Source organism: Dermochelys coriacea, chromosome 7 (assembly GCF_009764565.3).
Source record: "Dermochelys coriacea isolate rDerCor1 chromosome 7, rDerCor1.pri.v4, whole genome shotgun sequence".
Lineage (NCBI taxonomy): Eukaryota > Metazoa > Chordata > Testudines > Dermochelyidae > Dermochelys > Dermochelys coriacea.
Window position 1 is genome coordinate 74,402,172 of NC_050074.1, and position 21,472 is coordinate 74,423,643.

The 21,472-nt window shown below is 40.4% G+C and overlaps 1 protein-coding gene and 1 long non-coding RNA gene across 7 annotated transcripts in view; one reads left to right on the forward strand and one right to left on the reverse strand.

The window, feature by feature from the left end:
- The window catches only part of GRID1 (glutamate ionotropic receptor delta type subunit 1), an 857,119-nt gene that overhangs the window by 648,383 nt on the left and 187,264 nt on the right, over positions 1 to 21,472 (forward strand). For all 6 annotated transcript variants that reach the window (XM_038411443.2, XM_043519481.1, XM_043519478.1 and 3 more), the window contains one exon: positions 19,414 to 19,467. In XM_038411443.2, coding sequence (XP_038267371.1) covers positions 19,414 to 19,467 — 54 coding nt within the window. The remainder of the gene's footprint in view (positions 1 to 19,413; positions 19,468 to 21,472) is intronic.
- LOC122461152 lies at positions 4,243 to 21,463 on the reverse strand. The gene is made up of 3 exons (XR_006282921.1): positions 21,452 to 21,463; positions 9,089 to 9,091; positions 4,243 to 4,377 (listed from the first exon to the last, which is right to left on the reverse strand). It is a non-coding gene; the product is annotated as an uncharacterized LOC122461152 (long non-coding RNA).

Genomic DNA, 21,472 nt, shown 5'->3' on the forward strand with positions numbered 1-21,472 from the left:
CAAAACAGAATCTAACGCATATCTAACTAGATTGCTTACTGACTTTTTACAGGAGTTCTGACCTGCATTCCTGCTCTGGTTCCAGCAAAAACATCACCCAGAGAGAACCCTTTGTTCCCCCCCCCCCCCAGCTTTGAAAGTATCTTGTCTCCTCATTGGTCATTGTGGTCAGGTGCCAGCGAGGTTATCTTAGCTTCTTAACCCTTTACAGGTGAAAGGGTTTTTCCTCTGGCCAGGAGGGATTTTAAAGGTGTTTACCCTTCCCTTTATATTTATGACAATGTTTTTAGCTGAAATGCTAAATAAATTTAACAAACATTAGAGAGGGGAAAAAATCAGTGAAAGAAAAATATGTGTGTGTGTGTGAGTGTGTGTGTGTGTGCGTATGAGTCTGTCAATGGTATGTGTCTGTGAGAATGAAATATACAGTGTTTTGACTGACCTTTAGCCTCACTTAGTTCTTTACAAGTTTATGAATAAAATTGGCGGGATTGAATAGATGTAACTGAGGGCAGAATTTGGCATGTGTGTTCAGGGGAGAGGATAGGTATATACACAAAATGGTTGTTGGTAACAGGTTTTAAAGCAAACAGATTGAGTGGACTAAATTCTGTTCAACTGACTTCACTATCGTCAGTGGGAGCTGGGTGAACGTTCCTGAGGGCAGAATTTGGCTTTGTATATCTATTGGGTGTTTCTCAAGGTCTGGTTTTGTTTCAAAGCTATTTGAGGGAATTATCGTTTAACCAGTACACAGAAGACATGTAGGTGCTATGTCCATGCAGTGGAGTGGAAGGGAAATACTGTTTCCTTCTATGTGCAGGAAGGGTCTTTGAATTCCAGAATAAGTGAAAGCAAGTATTGTGTTCTCTGCTATTTGATTGAAACAGCCTTCCCTTGTAACTACTAGTAAATCTGAAACACGTTCTGCTTTGGTTATGATGAGCAGGTCCTCAGTTCTGTTTAAAATTTATTTATGTGCGTATTTATTTGGGGTGTGAGAAGAGTATTTTTTGTAGAAATGGATTAGAAAGTGAACCTGTTTGAGGACTGGAAGATTAGTGTCTTTCCCTTGTATTTAACCAGACAGCAGTTTGGAAGGGTTTAAGGGACAGAATAGATCTGAATAGATGAAAAGATGGGTAATGGGTTACGTAACCTTTCACGTAGGTCAGGGATTTATAGCCAGATTAGTAGTGACTAAAAGGGTGTGGCCTCAGCATTGACATTTTTGCTATACTACTTCAGAGTGGGACTTGGAAAACTCCAAGACCAGGGGTGAAAGTGACCTGGTATGGCGTACCGGTAAGAAGCCGGTACCAGCCCCTACGCAGCCCACATTAAAGCGCTGCCACAGCAGCGCTTTAACATCCCTGCCCCTCTTCCTCTCCCATCAGTGGCCCTGGTGGTACGGACCCTACCGGCAGTGTTTTAACGTCATTGCCCCTTTTGACCCTCGGGCCGCTGACAGAGGAGTGGGGGGCAAAAGGGCAGCTGCCCCAGGGCCGGCAATTTAAAAAGGCCCCAAGCGGTGGGGGCCAGGCAGCGTGGATGGGTTGGCTGGGGGAGGCTGACCCTGAGGCCCTGCCCCAAAGCTGGCCCCGTACCAGTAAGAATTTATTATTACTTTCACCCCTATCCAGGACTGAATAGTAATGGAGACTGACCTGCCCCCATCCCAGCAGTTGGTCCCTGCACATCAGGGTCGATGCCATTCCATACTTGTTCTGTGGATGTATAGGACTTCAGCTGTCAATGTTGTCATTAAGCCACCCATCATCATTGTTAGTCACTTTAAAAGAGAAAATGGGGCTGACAGAATTATTCTTCACTATTGTGTGCTACTTGTCTGTTAGAAAGCATTTATATAATACTATAGGTATTGTCTATTGTTCCTACAAAACAGCAAGACCTGAATTTTGCTTACACCCTATAACATGAAACCTAACTTGCTGAAGCAGCTTGAAGTTGAACCTAAACTATTCTTTATAAAGAAATCTGAGAAGGCATAATGCATAAGATTTACATTGCATACTGACATTCATTTTACTGTAAATGTTGAATTGTTATTTATATCGGAAAAAATATTGAGTATTGCCATATTAATTTCTCAACAGATGTCTGAATAGTTAGTCCTCCATTACAACAAGATCTTGTGTTTTTGATATTTCTGTTATTTGTTCTAGAAATGCCTCATCCACCTCCTTTTTGTGATTTGGTGGTCTATAGTAGACACTTGGAATGTATTGGAGACAACTTTTTGTATCAGAAAGTGGAAGTAGTAATGAGGGGGCAATTATTTTAGACTTGATTCTGACCAGCAGGGAGGAATTGATAGTGAATGTGAAGGTGGAAGGCAATATGGTGAAAGTGATCATGACATGGTAGATTTCTTGATTCTAAGGAAAGGAAGGAGTGGGAGCATCAAAATAAGGACAATGGACTTAAAAAAAAACAGACTTTAAGAGAATGACCGAACTGGTATGTAAGGTCCCACCAGAGAAGAAAATCTAAGGGGAAAAGTTCAGGAGAGCTGGCAGTTTCTCAAAGAGATAATAATAAAGGCATAACATCAACCTATCCTGATGCAAAAGAAAGAGGAAGAAAATCTAAGGAAAAAAGGAGTTCAGGAGAGCTGGCAATTTTTCAAGGAGGAAATATTATAGGCACAACTGCAAACTATTCCGATGCGAAGAAAAGATAGGAAGAATATTAAAAGGCCACCAGGAGCTCTTTAATAACCTGAACAATTAAAAAAGAATCAAAAGAAGGTGGACATGTGTCTGAATTGCCAAGGAGGAGTACAAAAGAATAGCACAAGCATGTAGGGACAAAATCAGAAAGGCAAAGGCATGTAAAAGGCAATAAGAAGAGGTTCTTTAAATATATTAGCAACAAGAGAAAGATGAAGGAAAGTATAGGTCCTTTGCTTAGTGGAGAAGGAGAGCTAATAACTGATGACATCAAAAAAGGCTGAGCTGTTTAATGTCTATTTTACTTCAGTCTTAAAGAAAAGGTTAATGGTGATCAAATACTCAATTCAATATTAACAACAAAGGGGAAGGAGCACAAGCCAACGCAGGGAAAGAACTAAGATCTAAAGAATATTTAGATAAGTCAAAGGTATTCAAGTCACTAGGGCCTGATAAAATTCATCCTACTATACAATCTCTGAACCATTAGCAATTATTTTTAAGAACTCATGGACGGGTGAGGATCTAGAGAAATGAAGAAGGGTGAATGTAGTACCTGCCTTTTAAAAGGAGAACAAAGAGGACTTTGGAAATTATAGACCAGTCCGTCTAACTTTGATACCTGGAAAGATAATGGAATAAATTATTAAACAATCAATTTATAGAGATAATTGGGTATAAGGAATAGCCAACATGAATTTGTCTAGAACAAGTCATGACAAATCAACGTAATTTCCTTTTTTTGACAGGGTTTCTGGCCTAGTGGATGCGGGGAAGCAGACATGACATATCTTGATTTCAGTAAGGCTTTTGGCACAATCCCACGACATTCTCTTAAGTAAACTAGGGAAATGTCGTCTAGATGAAATTACTATAGGGTGGGTACTCAACTGGTTGAAAGACCATACTCAGAGTACTTATCAGTTATTCTGTCAAACTGGGGGGTGTATCTATTGGGGTCCTGCAGGGGTCACTGTTTAGTCTGGTACTAGTCAATATTTTCATTAATGGCTTGGATAATTGAGTGGAGAATATGCTGATAAAATTTTCAGATGACAGCTATGTGTGAACAAGATTAGAATTCAAAATGACCTTACAAATTAAAGAAATGATCTGAAATCAACAAGATGAAATTCAGTTCAGTCAAGTGCAGAGTATTACACTTGGGAAATGCACAACCACAAAATGGGGACTAACTGGCTAAGTGGTAGTACTGCTGAAAAGGATCTGGTAATTACAGCAGATCACAAATTAAATGAGTCAACAATGTAATGCAGTTGTGAAAAAGACTAATATTCTGGGATGTATTAACAAGAGTGTTCTATAGGAAGTATTCATGAGGTAATTCTCCTGCTCTACTGGTGAGGCCTCAACTGGAGTACGGTGTCCAGTTCTCAGCACCATACTTTAAGAAAAATGTGGACAAACTGGAAAGAGTTTGAAGGAGAGCAGCAAAAATGATAAAAGGTTTAGAAAATCTGACCTTTGAGGAAGGTTAAAAAAAAACTGGGCATGTTTAGTCATGAGAAATGACTGATGGGTGATCTAAGAAGTCTTTAAATATGTTAAAGGCTGTTATAAAGAGGGCGATGATCAACTGTTCTCTATGTCAACAGGAGGTAAGACAAGAAGTAATGGGCTTACTCTGCAGCAAGGTAGATTTCGGTTAGATAGTAGGAAAAACCTTTCTAACTATAAGGATAGTTAAGCTCTGGAAGGGCTTCAATGGTTGTAGAATCCCCATCACTAGAGGTTTGTAAGAAATAGGTTAGACAAATACTTGTCAGGGATGGTCTAGGTTTACTTGGTCCTGCCTGAGTTTAGAAGGCTGGACTAGATGACTTGTCGAGGTCCTTTCAAGCCCTACATTTCTATGATTCTTGGGATTGATAGGTTTCAGAGTAGTAGTCGTGTTAGTCTGTATCCGCAAAAAGAAAAGGAGTACTTGTGGCACCTTAGAGACTAACAAATTTATTTGAGCATAAGCTTTCGTGAGCTACAGCTCACTTCATCGGATGGGATTGATAGTGACCATCCAGCCTGAAAAAGGTTTGTTTACAAAGGGCTTATGCCTGGAATGCTCTCAGTTACACTTCACATCCATGTCCAGTTTTAAAATGTCTATTCCAATTCCATGCAGGTATTAGCAGACTTTTTTTGTGTTTGTAAAGTTTCTGATAGTATTTCTTCTGGGGGGACAGCATTGCCTAGTGGCTAGGGCATTGTATTAGGACTTGGGAGACTGGGTCATTTAGCTTTGCTACTGGCCAGCTCGGTGACCTTCGGAAAGTCACTTCCCCTACTTGTGTCTCAGTTTCCCCATACGCAAAATATGGATAATGATGACCTCCTTTGCATGAAGTGCTTTGAAATCTAGAGCTATACAAGAGCTAGGTATTATTATTGCCATAGTTGTTATTATTCCTGGAGAAAATCAAGTTGGCATCCATATCTAGTGAATCCTATCTTATGATATTGCATAGCAAATCTTTTTAAAAACAATGGCAAAGCATAAGAAGAGTCCTCTCTAAACAAAGAGGGGTAATATTGCTCTCAATTATACACCTACAATCCCATTTGCTTCAACAGAATTGCACATACTTGAATAAGCACTAATTGGTCATTACAGTCTTCAGAGACATGTGTGTGTCTTCAATGACAAGTCTTTGATAAAACTTCAAGTGCAAGACTCCTGAGAGGTTATGTTCTTTAGTTAATGTCAGAAGTGTGCCTTTAAAGAACTGTTACTTCTTGACACCTGTGCGATTATCTTGTGTCATTGCTGTACCAGGTAGTTGAACGGTCAACAGTTAACATGTATATAAATATGTGTCATTTAAGTGCACCAGGAAGGTTCTGCTAGTACAGTTGTCCCAGAGGAGCCTGGCTGCAGCCTCCATCACCCCTCTCCCTTCTTCTCCTCCCCCACTTGGATGGCTCTCATGAAAACTTGTCACTACAAAGAAGCTGGGGAGGGGCAAGGAGAGAGGGGTCCTCCCACTCCAACTGGTCCTGACCCAAGGCCCTAGGTGTCGCTCAGAGTGTGCAGCCCAGTTACCGACCTCCCCCAAATTATGTAACCCTCTGGATACTTTCTGATAGAACCGTGCTCTTCAGTTTGGGGCAGGCTTAGCAGACTCTCCTCAGTCTCTCATTGTCCAGTTGAGTTAGTCAATCTCTCTTAGGGCTTTCAACTCCCAAAGAGGAGGGGGAGACCAAGTTCCTGATGCTTGTGAAGCCTCCACAAAGCAGTTGCCACTCCCTGCACAGCTCTCAGCATCAGCTTGATTCCTGGTGCCACATGCTGATCATTGCCCCCTTCCGCTGGGTTACGAGTGTAATTTTAAACTATTCCTCCACTGAGAACATGCCTTGTACCTGTTGAGGGGGTAGAGTCTCCAGCTCAGTAATGTTCTAGTCCCCACCTTAGTTCAGCATGGGGCCTGTAGACCCCATCACACAGAGGTTTTTAAAATAAATTCTTACCAATGTTTTTGGAATAATTTCATATCCAATTGTTTATTTTTGTTTACCACTAAATAAGCCTGATATGAAATGGAATAAATGCATGAGTCCTAATATATTAAATTTTTTTTATAAATGATAAAAAAGTAACATAATTTCTTTCATCATGATAGTTATTCAAGAGCATTATGGTTGTTCATATGATCAGTCCTCAGGCCAGAAAATATTCCATTATGCCTACGTTAGCTTTACATGTATGCATTTATCTAAAACCCATTCACATAGTAAGCTTATGTGGCTAATATTATTTATTTATAATAGAAAAAGCAATTCCAATGACTATCTAGTTTTGCACATAGCTAACTTCTGTAATCATGTGATCTTCTTACTCATCCCCCTCATCCTTCCCATTGTTTGTTAAACTTACTTATGTCTTTAAATATTGAGGTCATTGGGGCAGGAACTGTCTCTTCATGTTTGTACAGCCCCTAGCACAAAAAGGCCTCTGGGAATTAGTGCAGTAAAAGCAATAAAGGAATATTACTACTATTTGTTAATCTGAGTTATTAGTTCATCCTCCTGATATATTAAAAACATAATGCATACTTCTATTTAGCATGCAGTAGACATTATAATGATGATTAGAATTAAAAGCAGTGGAACTGTACAAATGATAAATCAACAGTGTCTCAGCAATATTTTGTTTCTGTTGCTGCTAATTAGGAATGGCAAAACTAGAAAATAAACTCACTTTGCCTTATTACCAGTATTTTTTATACTTTTTTGTGAAGCATTTTTCTCTCCTGTTTAGTAGAGCAGATGCTAACTTAGAAATCCATGGAAATCTAAATCTTCAGTATGCAAAAGAGCCCTTTGCATTCTTCCAAACCTAGAGAAATCCTGGCACAAGTTAGAGCAGCCTGAAGGCTGCTTTAATACAGTGGTTCTCAACCAGTGGATCTCAACTGGGCCCCCTAGGGGGCCCATGAGCAGGTTTTGGGGGGTTCACCAAGCACGGCCATCATTAGACTTGTTGGGGCCCAGGGCAGAAAGCCGAAGCCCCACCACCTGGGGCTGAAGCCTGGGGCTCCAAGTCCCACCACCCAGGGCTGAAGCTGAAGCCTGAGCAACTTAGCTTTGCAGGGCCCCCTGTGGCATGGGGCCCCAAGCAATTGCCTGCTTGTTACCACACAACACTGGCCCTGGCTTATATATGCAGAAAAACAGCTGTGGCACAGTTGGGCCCTAGAGTTTGTATTGCATGTGGGGGGAGGAGGGGAGGAGAGGGGATCAGAAAGGAAAACCTCTGCTTTAACTGATACTAGCTGATAATATCATCAAGGAGCTATGATCTCAGTGTGTGGAAGCCCCAGCCAGGTCCCCTTTGTTAGCAAGCAGGCAGCAGGGCAGGATTGCATAGGAGTCGTCATGAACATCCCTTACACAGAGGAAATCCTCCAGAGAGCTGCAGATTTAGGACTTTTTTGCGCTCATGGATCAGCACAAACTGGCTGGAATTAGTCCAGGGTCAGAGCACTATTTTGAAATTACCTGTGCAATATTTTTATTACTGATACCTGCAGGGAGGTACCATATTTGGAGAATAGCTTTTGTTAGTAGTACAGTTAACTTGAAGAATAGCAGCAGGAGCACATGCATCATGTTTTGATATCACACAGAGTGGGATGGCTTTTCTAAAAATGTCATAAAGAATTGATGTATTTTAGAAAAACATATTTAGAGTTTAGAGTAAGACTTTAATGAAGAGTTGGAGGTGGGGGGAAACAACCAAAAATGTACACTCCAAATGATGGAGAAATTTAGATGTTTAAAAAAAATCTCTTCTGTTTTTTACTCCAGTGGTCACTGTTCAAAAGTTAACATGCACCAGGAGTTTGAGGTTCCACAATTAATTTCTGTTGAAAGTGTAGGGAAATATTGCAGTAACTGCTGGAAAATGGGTATTTACTAATGGCTTTGGATCAAGTTAAAAGGGTGTGTGTGCGTGTGTGTAAACGTACAGGACAGGGAATGCGTGGTAAGGATGGTCACCATTTAATGCTTTGGAGGCAAAACCTATATAGACTATTTATTGCTAGGTTATAATCATTATAACGAAGTCCAGAATAGGTTGACGTTTTTCCTTTAATTAGTAGAAACATTTTCTTCATTGAAACGGGGAAAGCTTCATTTTCTTTTTCTTTTCATCTATTAATCACCATAGGAGATGTGCCCTACAGGGGATACCGAACTAAAAACTATTTATTTAAATGCAAAAGTAAAAAAGGTTTAATGAATTAAAAGAATTACAATAAAGTGTGTGGGGGGGAGGGGGAGACTTTATTACATATGCAAGTCACTGCTGAAATGAGCTGCATATATTTTAATTGAAGAAGTTTCTAAATATATATTAAATATCATGGGAAAAAGATCTGAAACCATCTGTCCCACCAGAGTTGACTTCCCCATATCTACTATCTCTACTCATTTGTATCTAAGACGTACACAAGATTTCTCAGATAATGGGCGCACTTTGATACTATCCAATTAATTGCTGTCACTTACTCCAAACATGGCCTTACATCTCTCTTTGGAAATTGGGCTGTTGCTAAAAGTCCTATTATGTTTTCCTGTCCATGTATATCCAGAACAAAGCTGCTGATTTTTTTAAATAAAAAAATCTATCTCCTACTAATGAGCTGAAACAGTTTGTGGTAGGTCTGGCTGAGGTTTATTAAAATGTATTAAATTCCTGGTGAAAGTGTGTGTCCTGTTTTCTCAATGTAAAAGGTTAAAAATGTTCCTTAAAGTTTTGCTTTTAAAAACCCCAAAATGCACTTAAATGAATCATGGCTAGGTATATGGTGTGAAGGGAATTGAAGAGCCAGGGGATGGTTACTGGGATACAGAACCTTTCACGTTTCAGCCACTGGCTGGAATGTTGCCCAGGTCAACGGTGGCTGAAAATTGTTGCCTTCTCACAGCTGCTTGGTGGCAAATGCGAAGTTAATTGTTGGCAGAAGTCTGAGGATCTTGATCTAGGATTGAGACTCCCACAGGAATTTGCAAACAGATTTGGGGGATGGAGGAGGTCTTGACAACCTTCCCTTTCCAGTCATTTCTCACCCTCTTGTTAAATAAGTAAGAAAGTAAATAAATAATAAAATAAAATAAAATTCTGTGCCTTATGGTTACAGAGTTAACTTTTAAAATGTGAACTGATCATAAACCAATGTAGTACTGCCTGCCTGAATCTCCAGACAGCCTCAGCAATAGGTCTAAACCTTGCTGATCGTAATTTGTGAGGGAGTCAGAAAGAGGTGTCAGGGTTTTTGTACCCTTCAGATATTGCTAAATGGATGTGGAAGGTCTAGCTCAATGGGAGAGAGGGCTTGGGGGCTATCTTGGCATGGAAATTCAGGTCTCAGTATAGAAAAGTTTGAGACTCGATGGTTTATGTGAGATGCGTTGGTGGTGCCAGTCCAGTCGACAGGTGTCCACATCTCCAACAGGTACCATATGGGATTGTCCTAGCATAAAAAAAAAGCTATACAGTTAAATCCAGTCTGTTCAGGAGCGTTCTTCAGAAGAAAAGGTGCTTGGGCAATGCCATGTGAGGAAGCTTGTAGTGTTGCAGATGTATCTGCTCTGCTGACACCAGCTGTCCTGGTTCAGGAATGAGCTGCACCTGTGGTCTCTCCCTGAGGGCACTCTTTCCAAGTGACAGGCCTCTACCTGCACTTCTCCCAACTGGAAGTCCACGATTCACTCCATTAGTCTGGATCACCAATCTATAACACCCTGTGTTTCCACTATATGGTTACAGCGGAAGCAGTGCTTTATATTCCTTTGCAGTCCCTTAAGAGTGCACCTCTTAGGTGACAGATTTTGTTTCCTTCACCTCACTGTGGTTCTACCACTCTATGACTGGATCTTGCAGTGACAGCAGCAGCCTCCCTGTTTCCAGCTGTGTTGGCACCTGCAACACACTTCTCTCTAGGAGCCTGTGACCAGCTGCTGATTAAAGTAATTCAAACTGCAGTGTTGACTATCCACGCCAAGGTACATAGCAAGGGTTAGATAGAAGGGTTAAAACCACAAAAAGTCTGCATGCCTAGGTCTTGCCTAAACCTTATCAGTTCTCTCAAAGTTTAGGGAAGCCTAGCTGCCTCAGAGACATCCTACAGGTCTTCTGTCTCAGACCAACTGCTCCTGCAGGATTCTCTACCTCTTTCTGTGTCTCTGTCCCTATCTCTCCCCCTGAGAAGCTGCTGAACACTCACTCCCCCATCACCTTTCATGAGCGAGTGCTTTTTAACTATTTACAGTCGTTTTGATCTCTAGGCTTTGGCCAAACAGCTAGGTAATGTTCATCTGGCATCTCGGAAAAGTATTTCCCTGTTTAATGGTTGAGCCCTTGTCCCACTGAAACTGTTTACCTAGAGTTGTCTTACCTCTGACCATTTTGTTATTTCCTGCTTGCTCTTCCTAGCAACCCCTTTTAATTCAACTTAATGTAGGCAGACAGGATAATATCAAGCAGATAAACTGAAGAACCTATAATATTTGTTAAAAATAATACAGCTATCTCCTTTGTACGAACAGGATTCAAGAGCGATGATTATATGGTGTGGTTTATTGGCATTAAATTTCTTATAAAATGTGCAAAAGCAAACATTATTTTTCCTCTTTTTTTTAATGAAGTTCTCCTTGACTGTCTTTTGTCAAGCATCATATTTTTCTTTCATTATTATCACTACTGCTACTGGTGCTCAGAACGGAATACTCACCTTTTTTTTGTTCTTACATTCAATATCTCTCTTTTCGTTTCTGCTGCCAAAGCAGTGTCATATTTGCTATAGAGAAATTACAAGCAGTGTTGTACATACACACACCTACATGGACTTTAGAAGCTTGTCATTCTAAATATGCCATTTATGCACCACAATTAACAGTGGGTCATTGTTTGCATTATAAATCTCGGTTTTCAGGACTTACACTAAAGAATCTGGCTGTTAACATGTGTTTGGAGTGAAACAAAGGGGATGAGGTACTGGTCTCAAAGTGTCTCTCTCTGGCTGCTAAACTTGGAGAAATTATGTGTTTTAGTTTTAAGGCAAATTATAGAAAAGATGGAGACTTTGTAGGTTTCAGTACACTATTCATTTCCAAAGCTGCTTTTCTTTTTTGATAGAAATGTTGCAGCCCATTAGTCTGGAATGACAACTATACCCTTTGGGAATTTTATGAGAAATCTCCACTCACATACAGTATATAAATGAATGAGTTACTTTGTGTATACCCTAATATTTGTTTCCATCAAAAATCCCATAACGTATTTTAGCTTGTGAAACTTGCTGTGTGCAGAACAGCACACAATGGATGACAGTGCTATTCCTCAGCCTCAGCAATCACTCGGGTTCCTGATCTTTCTCCTAGAAAATCCCTTTCATATGGTACAGTTAGGAGGTTGGCTGCAATAGCGCCATTAGGAAGTGTATGGTGTATGATTTTTTGGGGAAGGAAGCAATAAGTCTATATAATACATGGCACATCTTTAACACTGTAGCAAGATTTCTGGCAGGTCAAATAGATTAGTTATTATGATTAATTAATATATATACATATATTGGCAATACAACACCTGAAGCACTGTGCTATCAGAAGCTCCTTAGCTGGCTACAGCCAATGGATTCTCTCATTCCATTTTGTCTTGCAGCTGTTTGCCATATAAATTAGGGACTGTAGAGTACAGTTCTGAAAGCCAGGAAATAGAAAGTTAAAAGCTCCAATTCCTCCCTAAATGCCTGGGTGCAGAAGAGTACTCTGTGCCATAGGAGCTCTGCCTCCATGGTGAAGACTTTAAAACCTAGCAGTGTTTTCCCCAGGAATTGAAATTAGGGGAGGGGTGGTTCAAATTTACAGTGGGGGGGGTGAAGGGGGGAGATCAGGGCCGAGGTGGGGTGAGACCGTGAAGGTGAAGGTGGGCTGTATGACACTATAGTAAAAACTGAAAAATGTCTCATGACCATTTTATTAGATTTTTAAATCATCGCACAAATTAAAGTTGGCTACTCAAGCCTTCTATGAAGCACTACATCTACATCCTTCTTGGTTATAATTTTGCACAACTCCATTAATGAACTTCTTGAATGCAGTGAATTCATCTTTGGTGGCTTCTCGTGTGTCCGGTACTTCCATTCCATCAATTGATATGCTCATTAGTTCACTCACATGATCAGGCAGAAGGTGACTTCTTTCAAAACACAAAATTCTATTCAATGATGAAAAAGAATGCTCAACTGTAGCTGTTGTGAGTGGGAGTAGCAAGAGATGAATTCCTACTTCTTTCAGCCCAGGAAACATAGGATAAAGATCAAGTTGAGCCACTAGTGATGATAAAAAAGAAGTTGAAGTCAAATCTTCATTCACTCGTATGATATTCCACTCTGTGTTCAAATTCTCTATTCTGTCCTGAGCATATGGCAGCCCCATTGCTGTAGTGCCTCACTCCACTCAACTGTCGGTGTTTTATAAGACAGGGATCTGTAAAAGCTACGTAGAGGTTGAGTAGAATCTAGAAGGCACTGTTGTAGATTTTTAAGAATCAAGTCTGTGTACTTTTTCAGTTGTCTTAACAAACACTTCTTGTCCTCTTCACTTAAGGATTCAATATAAATGCCTTCATTAGTCAACTTCTGGACTGAAGTCTTTGCTTCTTCCAGTATTTTTTCAATGGATAGCTCTCTAATCCAAATGTAGCTTCTATTGCTGGACAAAGATCTACTACTGTTGTAGCAGATGCCTGGAAGTCATTGTTTAATGACCCAAGTGGTTTCAACAGTAGACTTACAAGAGAGAGAATGGCAATAGTCTTCTCTGAACATAGTAGCAAAAATAATCCACCAGCCTCACTAATTAGATCCATTCCATCTTGGTAGATACTTTCCAAAGCCAGTAATAATGGCTGGAATAATTTTAAGACAACAGCCAAAGATCGCTCAGGAGAAAGCCAGAGGGTTTTCCCAGGTTGGACTAATTTGAACTTCAGTCCCAGTGTATCTTCTATATTTTCCAAGATATTCAGTCTTTTTTGGACTCTTGCTGAAAAAAGAATATAATGAAGACATTAAATTTTATAGCTTTTTTAATGTCTTTTGAAGAGTCTGCAGCTCGTACTAGCACTAGTTGGAGTAGATGGCCTCTGCAGTGTGTATAGGAGAGACTAGGGTTACACTTTTCTCTGATCAAAGCTTGTGCTCCACCATGTCTTCCAGAGAAGTTTGCAGCTCCATCAAATGCACAAGCAGCCATTTGTTTGGGGTCCAATTGACAAGCATTTAATTTTTCTAAGATGTGGGTTATCACAGATGCAGCCAATCTGTCTCTGTAACTTGAACATCTAGAAATGCAAGTACTAGCCTACCCTGACATCAAGATAATGTACACAATGACTTAATACTTGATGACCATTTGCATTGGTGCATTCATCAGCCATGTATGCAAATTTTTTGAACGTGGTGAGAGAGTTCTTCACTTTTCAACTATTGAGTCTTTCACTGTTGCACCACATGTGTCTAGCCAGTCAGTTGAGTTTCTTGCAGAAAGATAGTGACCATTTGCTGGTCTTGTTCGGAACCAGTGTTCAACTTCAGGATGAACAAGTGACAGTGCACTTAACATTGGCCTCCAGTTTGTAGAGTGTGGTATCTCTTGCCTAAATAGGAAGTATGACACCACAGCCATGTTTATTCGCATGAACTGTGTTGTGACTCAAGCATTCTTAACAGCCTCATTAACATTCACTGATGTTGTCCTTGGTCAGTGGAGACTCAGGGCTCAGAGGTGCTTTCACATGAGTTCACCTCCCAGGTGGGGGGCAAGAAGTCACCTTGCTCGTTCCTCCAGCTGCTCACTGTTCGCTCTGGCTACTGTTTTTCGTTGTGCCACCGTTCACTCCATCGCTCTGTTGCCAATGGCCCTGCGCCGTCACCTTCTGTTGCCACCTGCCACTGTGACCTCTGCGACCTGGTCTCTTAAGGTTCCACGAGCTCTCAGTGATTTCAGCTGATCTCTCAGTGGGGGAACCTCATTGCTAGTGCAGACTGAGCCGTCTCTTCCACAGAAACACTGTCTCACAGGAAGTCTAAGCACTTAGACCTGATTATCAGTGATTTCAGCTGCAGTGGTCACTTAACACAATAAAAGACTATCTATGGAGCCTAATCAGCTCTGTCTTTAAACAGTGGAAAGAGGCAGGTCAAATCGTACTTGTGACTCAGGCAGACCATCAAACAAAACACCTGCGCCCACCCTCTTTTGATGCCCTCAATCAACATAGGCTAAGTACAGTTCTATTGCCTTTTATTCAGACCAATAAGAATAATAACATTTCTTTACCCTCTGCATTCATGTGATTTGTAACCCAACTCCAGCCAAAATCTATCATTTGGCAAAACAGCTCTATTTGCTGGATACCTAGGTAGATTAGGTGTCAGTGTAAATACAATCTGGTCCTTAAGCCTTTCCCCCCAGCCCGCAGCTCATTGCTAGCTGTCAGGGAGAGCTCATTTAGACTTTGCTTACAAATGAATGCACTGACATGATCATAAAAACAACAGCTGTGTAAGGAAGCTAGTCTAGTTCATACTTTTCAAATCTATTATTCTTTTTTAGATATGCGTATGTTATCATACACTTTATATGCTTTTAAATTGTGTATTAATGTTTCAATTTCAATTCAGATTTCCAAACAATCACTAAATTGGCAACACTGCATATAACTAATTCACAAAACTGGGGGGATGTTGGGGAAATTCATGGGGGGTAAACACCCCCATGAGGGGGTATAGGGAAATCCCTGAACCTAAGTGTCTAAAGTTAGCTTCTAAATCCACATTTACTCAGTTAAAGTGTGGAGCATCCAGCAACTTGCATTTACTTCAGTAGGAGGTATTGGCTGCTCAGCACATTAAGAGCCTAAATATGGCAGGTTTCAGAGTAGCAGCCGTGTTAGTCTGTATTCGCAAAAAGAAAAGGAGTACTTGTGGCACCCTAAAGACTAACAAATTTATTTGAGCATAAGCTTTCGTGAGCTACAGATCACTTCATTGGATGCATTTGGTGGAAAATACAGTGGGGAGATTTATATACACACACAGAGAACATGAAACAATGGGTTTTATCATACACACTGTAAGGAGAGTGATCACTTAAGATGAGCCATCACCAGCGGGGAGGGGAAGGAGGAAAACCTTTCATGGTGACAAGCAAGGTGGGCCATTTTCAGCAGTTAACAAGAACGTCTGAAGTTACCAAAAGAAACTACAGCATTTGCTCAAGAAACTCCCTGAAAAAGCACAAGAACAAATCCGCACAGACACACCCCTGGAACCCCGACCTGGGGTATTCTGTCTGCTACCCAAGATCCATAAACCTGGAAATCCTGGCCGCCCCATCATCTCAGGCATTGGCACCCTGACAGCAGGATTGTCTGGCTATGTAGACTCCCTCCTCAGGCCCTACATTACCAGCACTCCCAGCTATCTTCGAGACACCACTGACTTCCTGAGGAAACTACAATCCATCGGTGATCTTCCTAAAAACACCATCCTAGCCACTATGAATGTAGAAACCCTCTACACCAAAATTCCACATAAAGATGGACTAAGCTGTCAGGAACAGTATCCCCAATAATGTCACGGCTAACCTGGTGGCTGAACTTTGTGACTTTGTTCTCATCCATAACTATTTCACATTTGGGTACAATGTATACCTTCAAATCAGCGGCACTGCGATGGGTACCCGCATGGCCCCACAGTATGCCAACGTTTTTATGGCTGACTTATAACAACGCTTCCTCAGCTCTCGTCCCCTAATGCCCCTACTCTACTTGCGCTACATTGATGATATCTTCATCATCTGGACCCATGGAAAAGAAGCCCTTGAGGAATTCCACCATGATTTCAACAATTTCCATCCCACCATCAACCTCAGCCTGGACCAGTCCACACAAGAGATCCACTTCCTGGACACTACGATGCTAATAAGCGATGGTCAACATAAACACCACCCTATACCGGAAACCTACTGACCGCTATTCCTACCTACATGCCTTTCATCCAGACCACACCACACTATCCATTGTCTACAGCCAAGCTCTACGATACAACCGCATTTGCTCCAACCCCTCAGACAGAGACAAACACCTACAAGATCTCTATCAAGCATTCTTACAACTACAATACCCACCTGCTGAAGTGAAGAAACAGATTGACAGAGCCAGAAGAGTACCCAGAAGTCACCTACTACAGGACAGGCCCAACAAAGAAAATAACAGAACATCACTAGCCATCACCTTCAGCCCCCAACTAAAACCTCTCCAATGCATCATCAAGGATCTACAACCTATCCTGAAGGATGACCCGTCACTCTCACAGATTTTGGGAGACAGGCCAGTCCTTGCTTACAGACAGCCCCCCAACCTGAAGCAAATACTCACCAGCAACCACACACCACACAACAGAACCACTAACCCAGGAACCTATCCTTGCAACAAAGCCCGTTGCCAACTCTGTCCACATATCTATTCAGGGGACACCGTCATAGGGCCTAATCCCATCAGCCACACTATCAGAGGCTCGTTCACCTGCGCATCTACCAATGTGATATATGCCATCATGTGCCAGCAATGCCCCTGTGCCATGTACATTGGTCAAACTGGACAGTCTGTACGTAAAAGAATAAATGGACACAAATCAGACCTCAAGAATTATAACATTCAAAAACCAGTTGGAGAACACTTCAATCTCTCAGCCACTCTCAGGTCTGTAATCGAGTGATCAATCCTTCAACAAAAAAACTTCAAAAACAGACTCCAACGAGAGACTGCTGAATTGGAATTAATTTGCAAACTGGATACAATTAACTTAGGCTTTATAGAGACTGGGAGTGGATACTCATTACACAAAGTAAAACTATTTCCCCATGTTATTCCTCAGACATTCTTGTTAACTGCTGGAAATGGCCCACCTTGCTTGTCACCATGAAAGGTTTCCTCCTTCTCCCTCCCCCCCCCCGCTGCTGGTGATGGCTCATCTTAAGTGATCACTCTCCTTACATTGTGTATGCTAAAACCCATTGTTTCATGTTCTCTGTGTGTGTATATAAATCTCCCCACTGTATTTTCCACCGAATGCATCCGATGAAGTGAGCTGTAGCTCACGAAAGCTTATGCTCAAATAAATTTGTTAGTCTCTAAGGTACCACAAGTACTCCTTTTCTTTTAGCCTAAATATGGACATAGAAGTCAGATTTAAAAGTCTTGGCCCAAATTCTGAAGCCCTTCTCAGGCAGTTAAGGAAATTAGCTTTACATTTCCTGTGTCTTGATGCTTTAAGTCTTAGCCTGATGCAAATTGTTCATTGTTGCAGCTTAGTCACATAATGGAGCCAGAAGAATCACTCTGCAGCTGAGCATTCCTTAGTTCTGCCTTTCTAATGTTGACAGCACATGGTTCTTTCTGTAATAAATGATAAAGCACCATGGTCTTGTTGCTTGTTGCTTATAGGCAAATAGCTTTCTCTGTGTACTACCTTTGGAAAGGCGGTGGGGGTGTCACCTCAGATTTTTATTGTTGTTTTTATTGGAGGCCAATAAAATTTTTTAAAACTTGTATTCCTCAAATTAAGTGGCCTCAGCCTCTCTACTTTCCTAACATCTAAAAATGTATGCCTGATATAGTTCTATCAGAGGCAACTTAAAACCAGTTTTTTAAGAGAGGTTTGTCTATAGGGATGTGTACCCCTAGAACCTTCTCATCTACTTTGAGACCTGTCTTGGTTAAAACTACCACAATGATATTTTATTGATGATGATAAATAATTTGTCCTTACTTCATCCTGTTTTCATTTTATGGCTCTCAAAAGCTTTACAAAGGTGGGTAGGAATTATCCCTGTTTTACAGATGAGACCATGAAGGTATCGAGTGAGGAAGTGATTTTCCACCCTTTACACACCAGACTTGTGTGGGCTGGGAAGATGAGTGGTGGTTTTAAATAGATCAGCTAACGTGCTATTTATGGCATTTTAAAACATCTTGTGTACACAAATACAGTGATGTTTATAGAGGTACTGTCTGATTTGTGATCAAAACTAGTTTGTAACTAAAGTAGCTTACAGATAGCATTAGCTACTAACTAGCTATGTAGTTTACAAGTGTAGTGATTTAACTAGATTTGACCACAATCAGGGAGTACATTTATAAACGCTGATATCTCTGACTACACTATGTGTTTAGAAATGTGTTAAGCAGCATATGTTAGCTAACATGTTTTAATGTTTTACTAATTCTCCCAGACTTTACAAACCCCACATCTGTGGCAACAGATTGCAGCTCTCCTGACACCTAGTTGAAGGCACTATCAACTGCAGCTGTAAGGGACCTCATCATCTCTGGAATGGGATCAACTCTGCCTGCCAGAGGAGTGAAGCAGGGGATAGCTAGAAACTTAATTCTGTGCACACATTGGTCAGGCCCTTTCCATTCAGTTCCCCATCACATTTAGGCACTGCCTGCTACTGTTTTAGTGAGCCTATTAATTGTAACAGTCTGTCTACATTGAGAGGTTATAAGTATGCTAATAAATTGACCCTTACACCTAACATGTGAAATTCAGCCCTGTGCAGCAGGCCAGCACAAGGCCTGTGAAAAACATAAGGGGAGACTTAAGTGGTCCACGTGCCTTATGCTGGCTTTCTGCACAGGTATGAGTTTTAATATGTTTACTAACCCAACGGTTGCAGATGGACAAGATCTATCTGTGTATGTTAATGAGAGGCCTGTTGAATATTGAAAACATCCTACCAGCAGCCTTAAGAAATATCATCCCAGTAGATTTAAAAATGACACACCATGGGACATATACCATACACTTGCCCACAGCCATGGACCAAAGAACGCTAAGTTTGCTTCTGTGCATAGATTTCCATGTGGTGGTGATGCACTGCTCTGCTGCAACTCTGCAAATGTAGGTTATACTGCTACAGATACTCAAATCAAAATGAAACATGAGCAGAAGAGATTAGATGACTTTCAGCAAAGCAGCAGCAGTATAAATAAAGGGAACTGTACAAAGAAAACAGGTGTCAAAATGAACATTGTAATAATGTCCTTTTATCAGAAATTATAAATTAACTCTGGAATATCTTTGTTTTATTTAGTTTTATTTATGTGTGTATTTATTTTTTTCCGTAGGCTGTGGAAACCAACCTTGCTTCAAAGGATAGTCACTGGGTCTTTGTAAATGAGGTAAGATAGCCAAGAGTTAAGCTAGTTTTGTCCTAGTGTTAACTCTTTCATCTACTTTTGTTCCTCTTATTCCATGCATTTAAACAAATCAGATAGAGGCATACACTTTCCATTTTGCTTTTGGATGATACAATAATTCAATTTGTGTGGCTTCATTGTTAGTCTCTCATTTGGATTGGCACACGCTGAATACCAAAATAAAGTCCCCAGTATATGTAATAACAAATGAAAGGCTGTTCATTCCCCCCCCCCCCCCACCCCATAGTGATCTATTCCATTAGCTTTTTAGTGCAAAGAGAGCTGCTCAAAAGACACCTCACCTCACTTTGCAGTCAGAAACCACGGACAACAATAAAGAACAGTGAGGCTGGATTTAAAGTCTGTCAATTGTTGGCCTAGTACATCATGAACTTACATGATATGTGGAGTATCTCTACAGCAGAATTATGTTGATCTTTTGGTCATAATAATATCAATTTAAGATGTCAATTTCCTATCATGCCCTGTGGGAGGGCGGTAGAGAGGGGAAGGACCTGTATCTTGTCCTGTCACAGCTATTATTTATTTTGTGTTAACACCAAAAGGCCCCAATCAGGATCGATACAGACACGTGTTAAAGTACAGTCTCTACCCTGGAAAGCTTTATACACTAGAATCCCAGATATGCCAATATGATCATTATACATCTCTAATTGCTTAAGAGAAGCCATATTCGTTTAGACATTTGTGTTCTTTAATAATGATATTGTAAAGGGTAATAAAATATTTAAATGAAAAAGTGACTCAATCCATTGCCTTAGATTCATATTTTATACATACAACAGCAAATTTAACTACTGATTCCTTTGTTCGCTTTTCAGTCTCTTCTTTGCATCTAACAAATAGTTTTGGGTTAAAGTAACCTTATCTATTAACAGTAACTATAAATTGCTTTGTGTCACTATAACTAAATAGAGTGGGAGAAAATAAAATCTCTGTATACAAAGGTTTGAGTTTCTTCCCTATCCCTGTTACATTTGTGTGTCTCCTCCTTTGTCACCTACTGTAATGGCCCAGTAAAAATATCAGCAAAGCACACAGTGTGTCACTATTTATATTCACATAAAGATAATACACTGAATGTTTCCTACAGTATTTATTATGGGGTTTTGTTTGGGATTTTTGTTGTTGTTCAGATGTTAAAATTCACTTCATAAAGCCTAAATCTAAATACCCTTAAACAAATAAACAAAAAAAATCACCAATACCACCACAACAAACCTTCAAAAGGTGTCAGGTTTGCTCTTATTTTGAGAGAAATAAAATATGCATCTCTTTTTCTGCTAGAAAAAAATGGGGAAGCCACGCTGGCAAAATGCAAATCTAAAGTATCAATCAATGGTTCATGAGACAAGAACAAATTAGAATTCCCATATAATGTAATAAAATCTGGGGGACTTGTTATTGCAGGTAGAAATAACAACATAAATATTACTCAGTGATAAACATCAGTTCAAAAACTTATAGACTCTATTAAATCCAATTGAGTTAAAAAAGAAAACTATAAAATACCTCAAATCCATGAAACTCTGGAGCCGGAATATGCAAGCTAAAAGTGCGAGAAATGTCATAATTCTTCCATTTTAATGGGAATGGGTAGATGTCTGCTTACTCAGGGTAATGTGGATTGGTTACCATTTTGACCTCCAATATGTATTGGCAAGAGTTATTAATGTACATTATTCTGTCCTACATCTATAGAAGGGCAGACTCCTTTGGACTTGATTCTAATTTGAGATACACAGGCATGCATTTGTGCATATCTAAACTTTGTGCTTATATATATATATGCACAGTGAGAGAGCATCCTGCCCTCATCCAGATACCACTGTCTACGTACCAATGTCCACTTGACATCAGTGGGGATGTTGGGGCAGTGCCACTCCCTGGACATGCACTAACATGGGCCTCTGATTCTCAGATTAGAATCCAGCATTTAATCCACCTGTGGCATCCAATTTTTTAG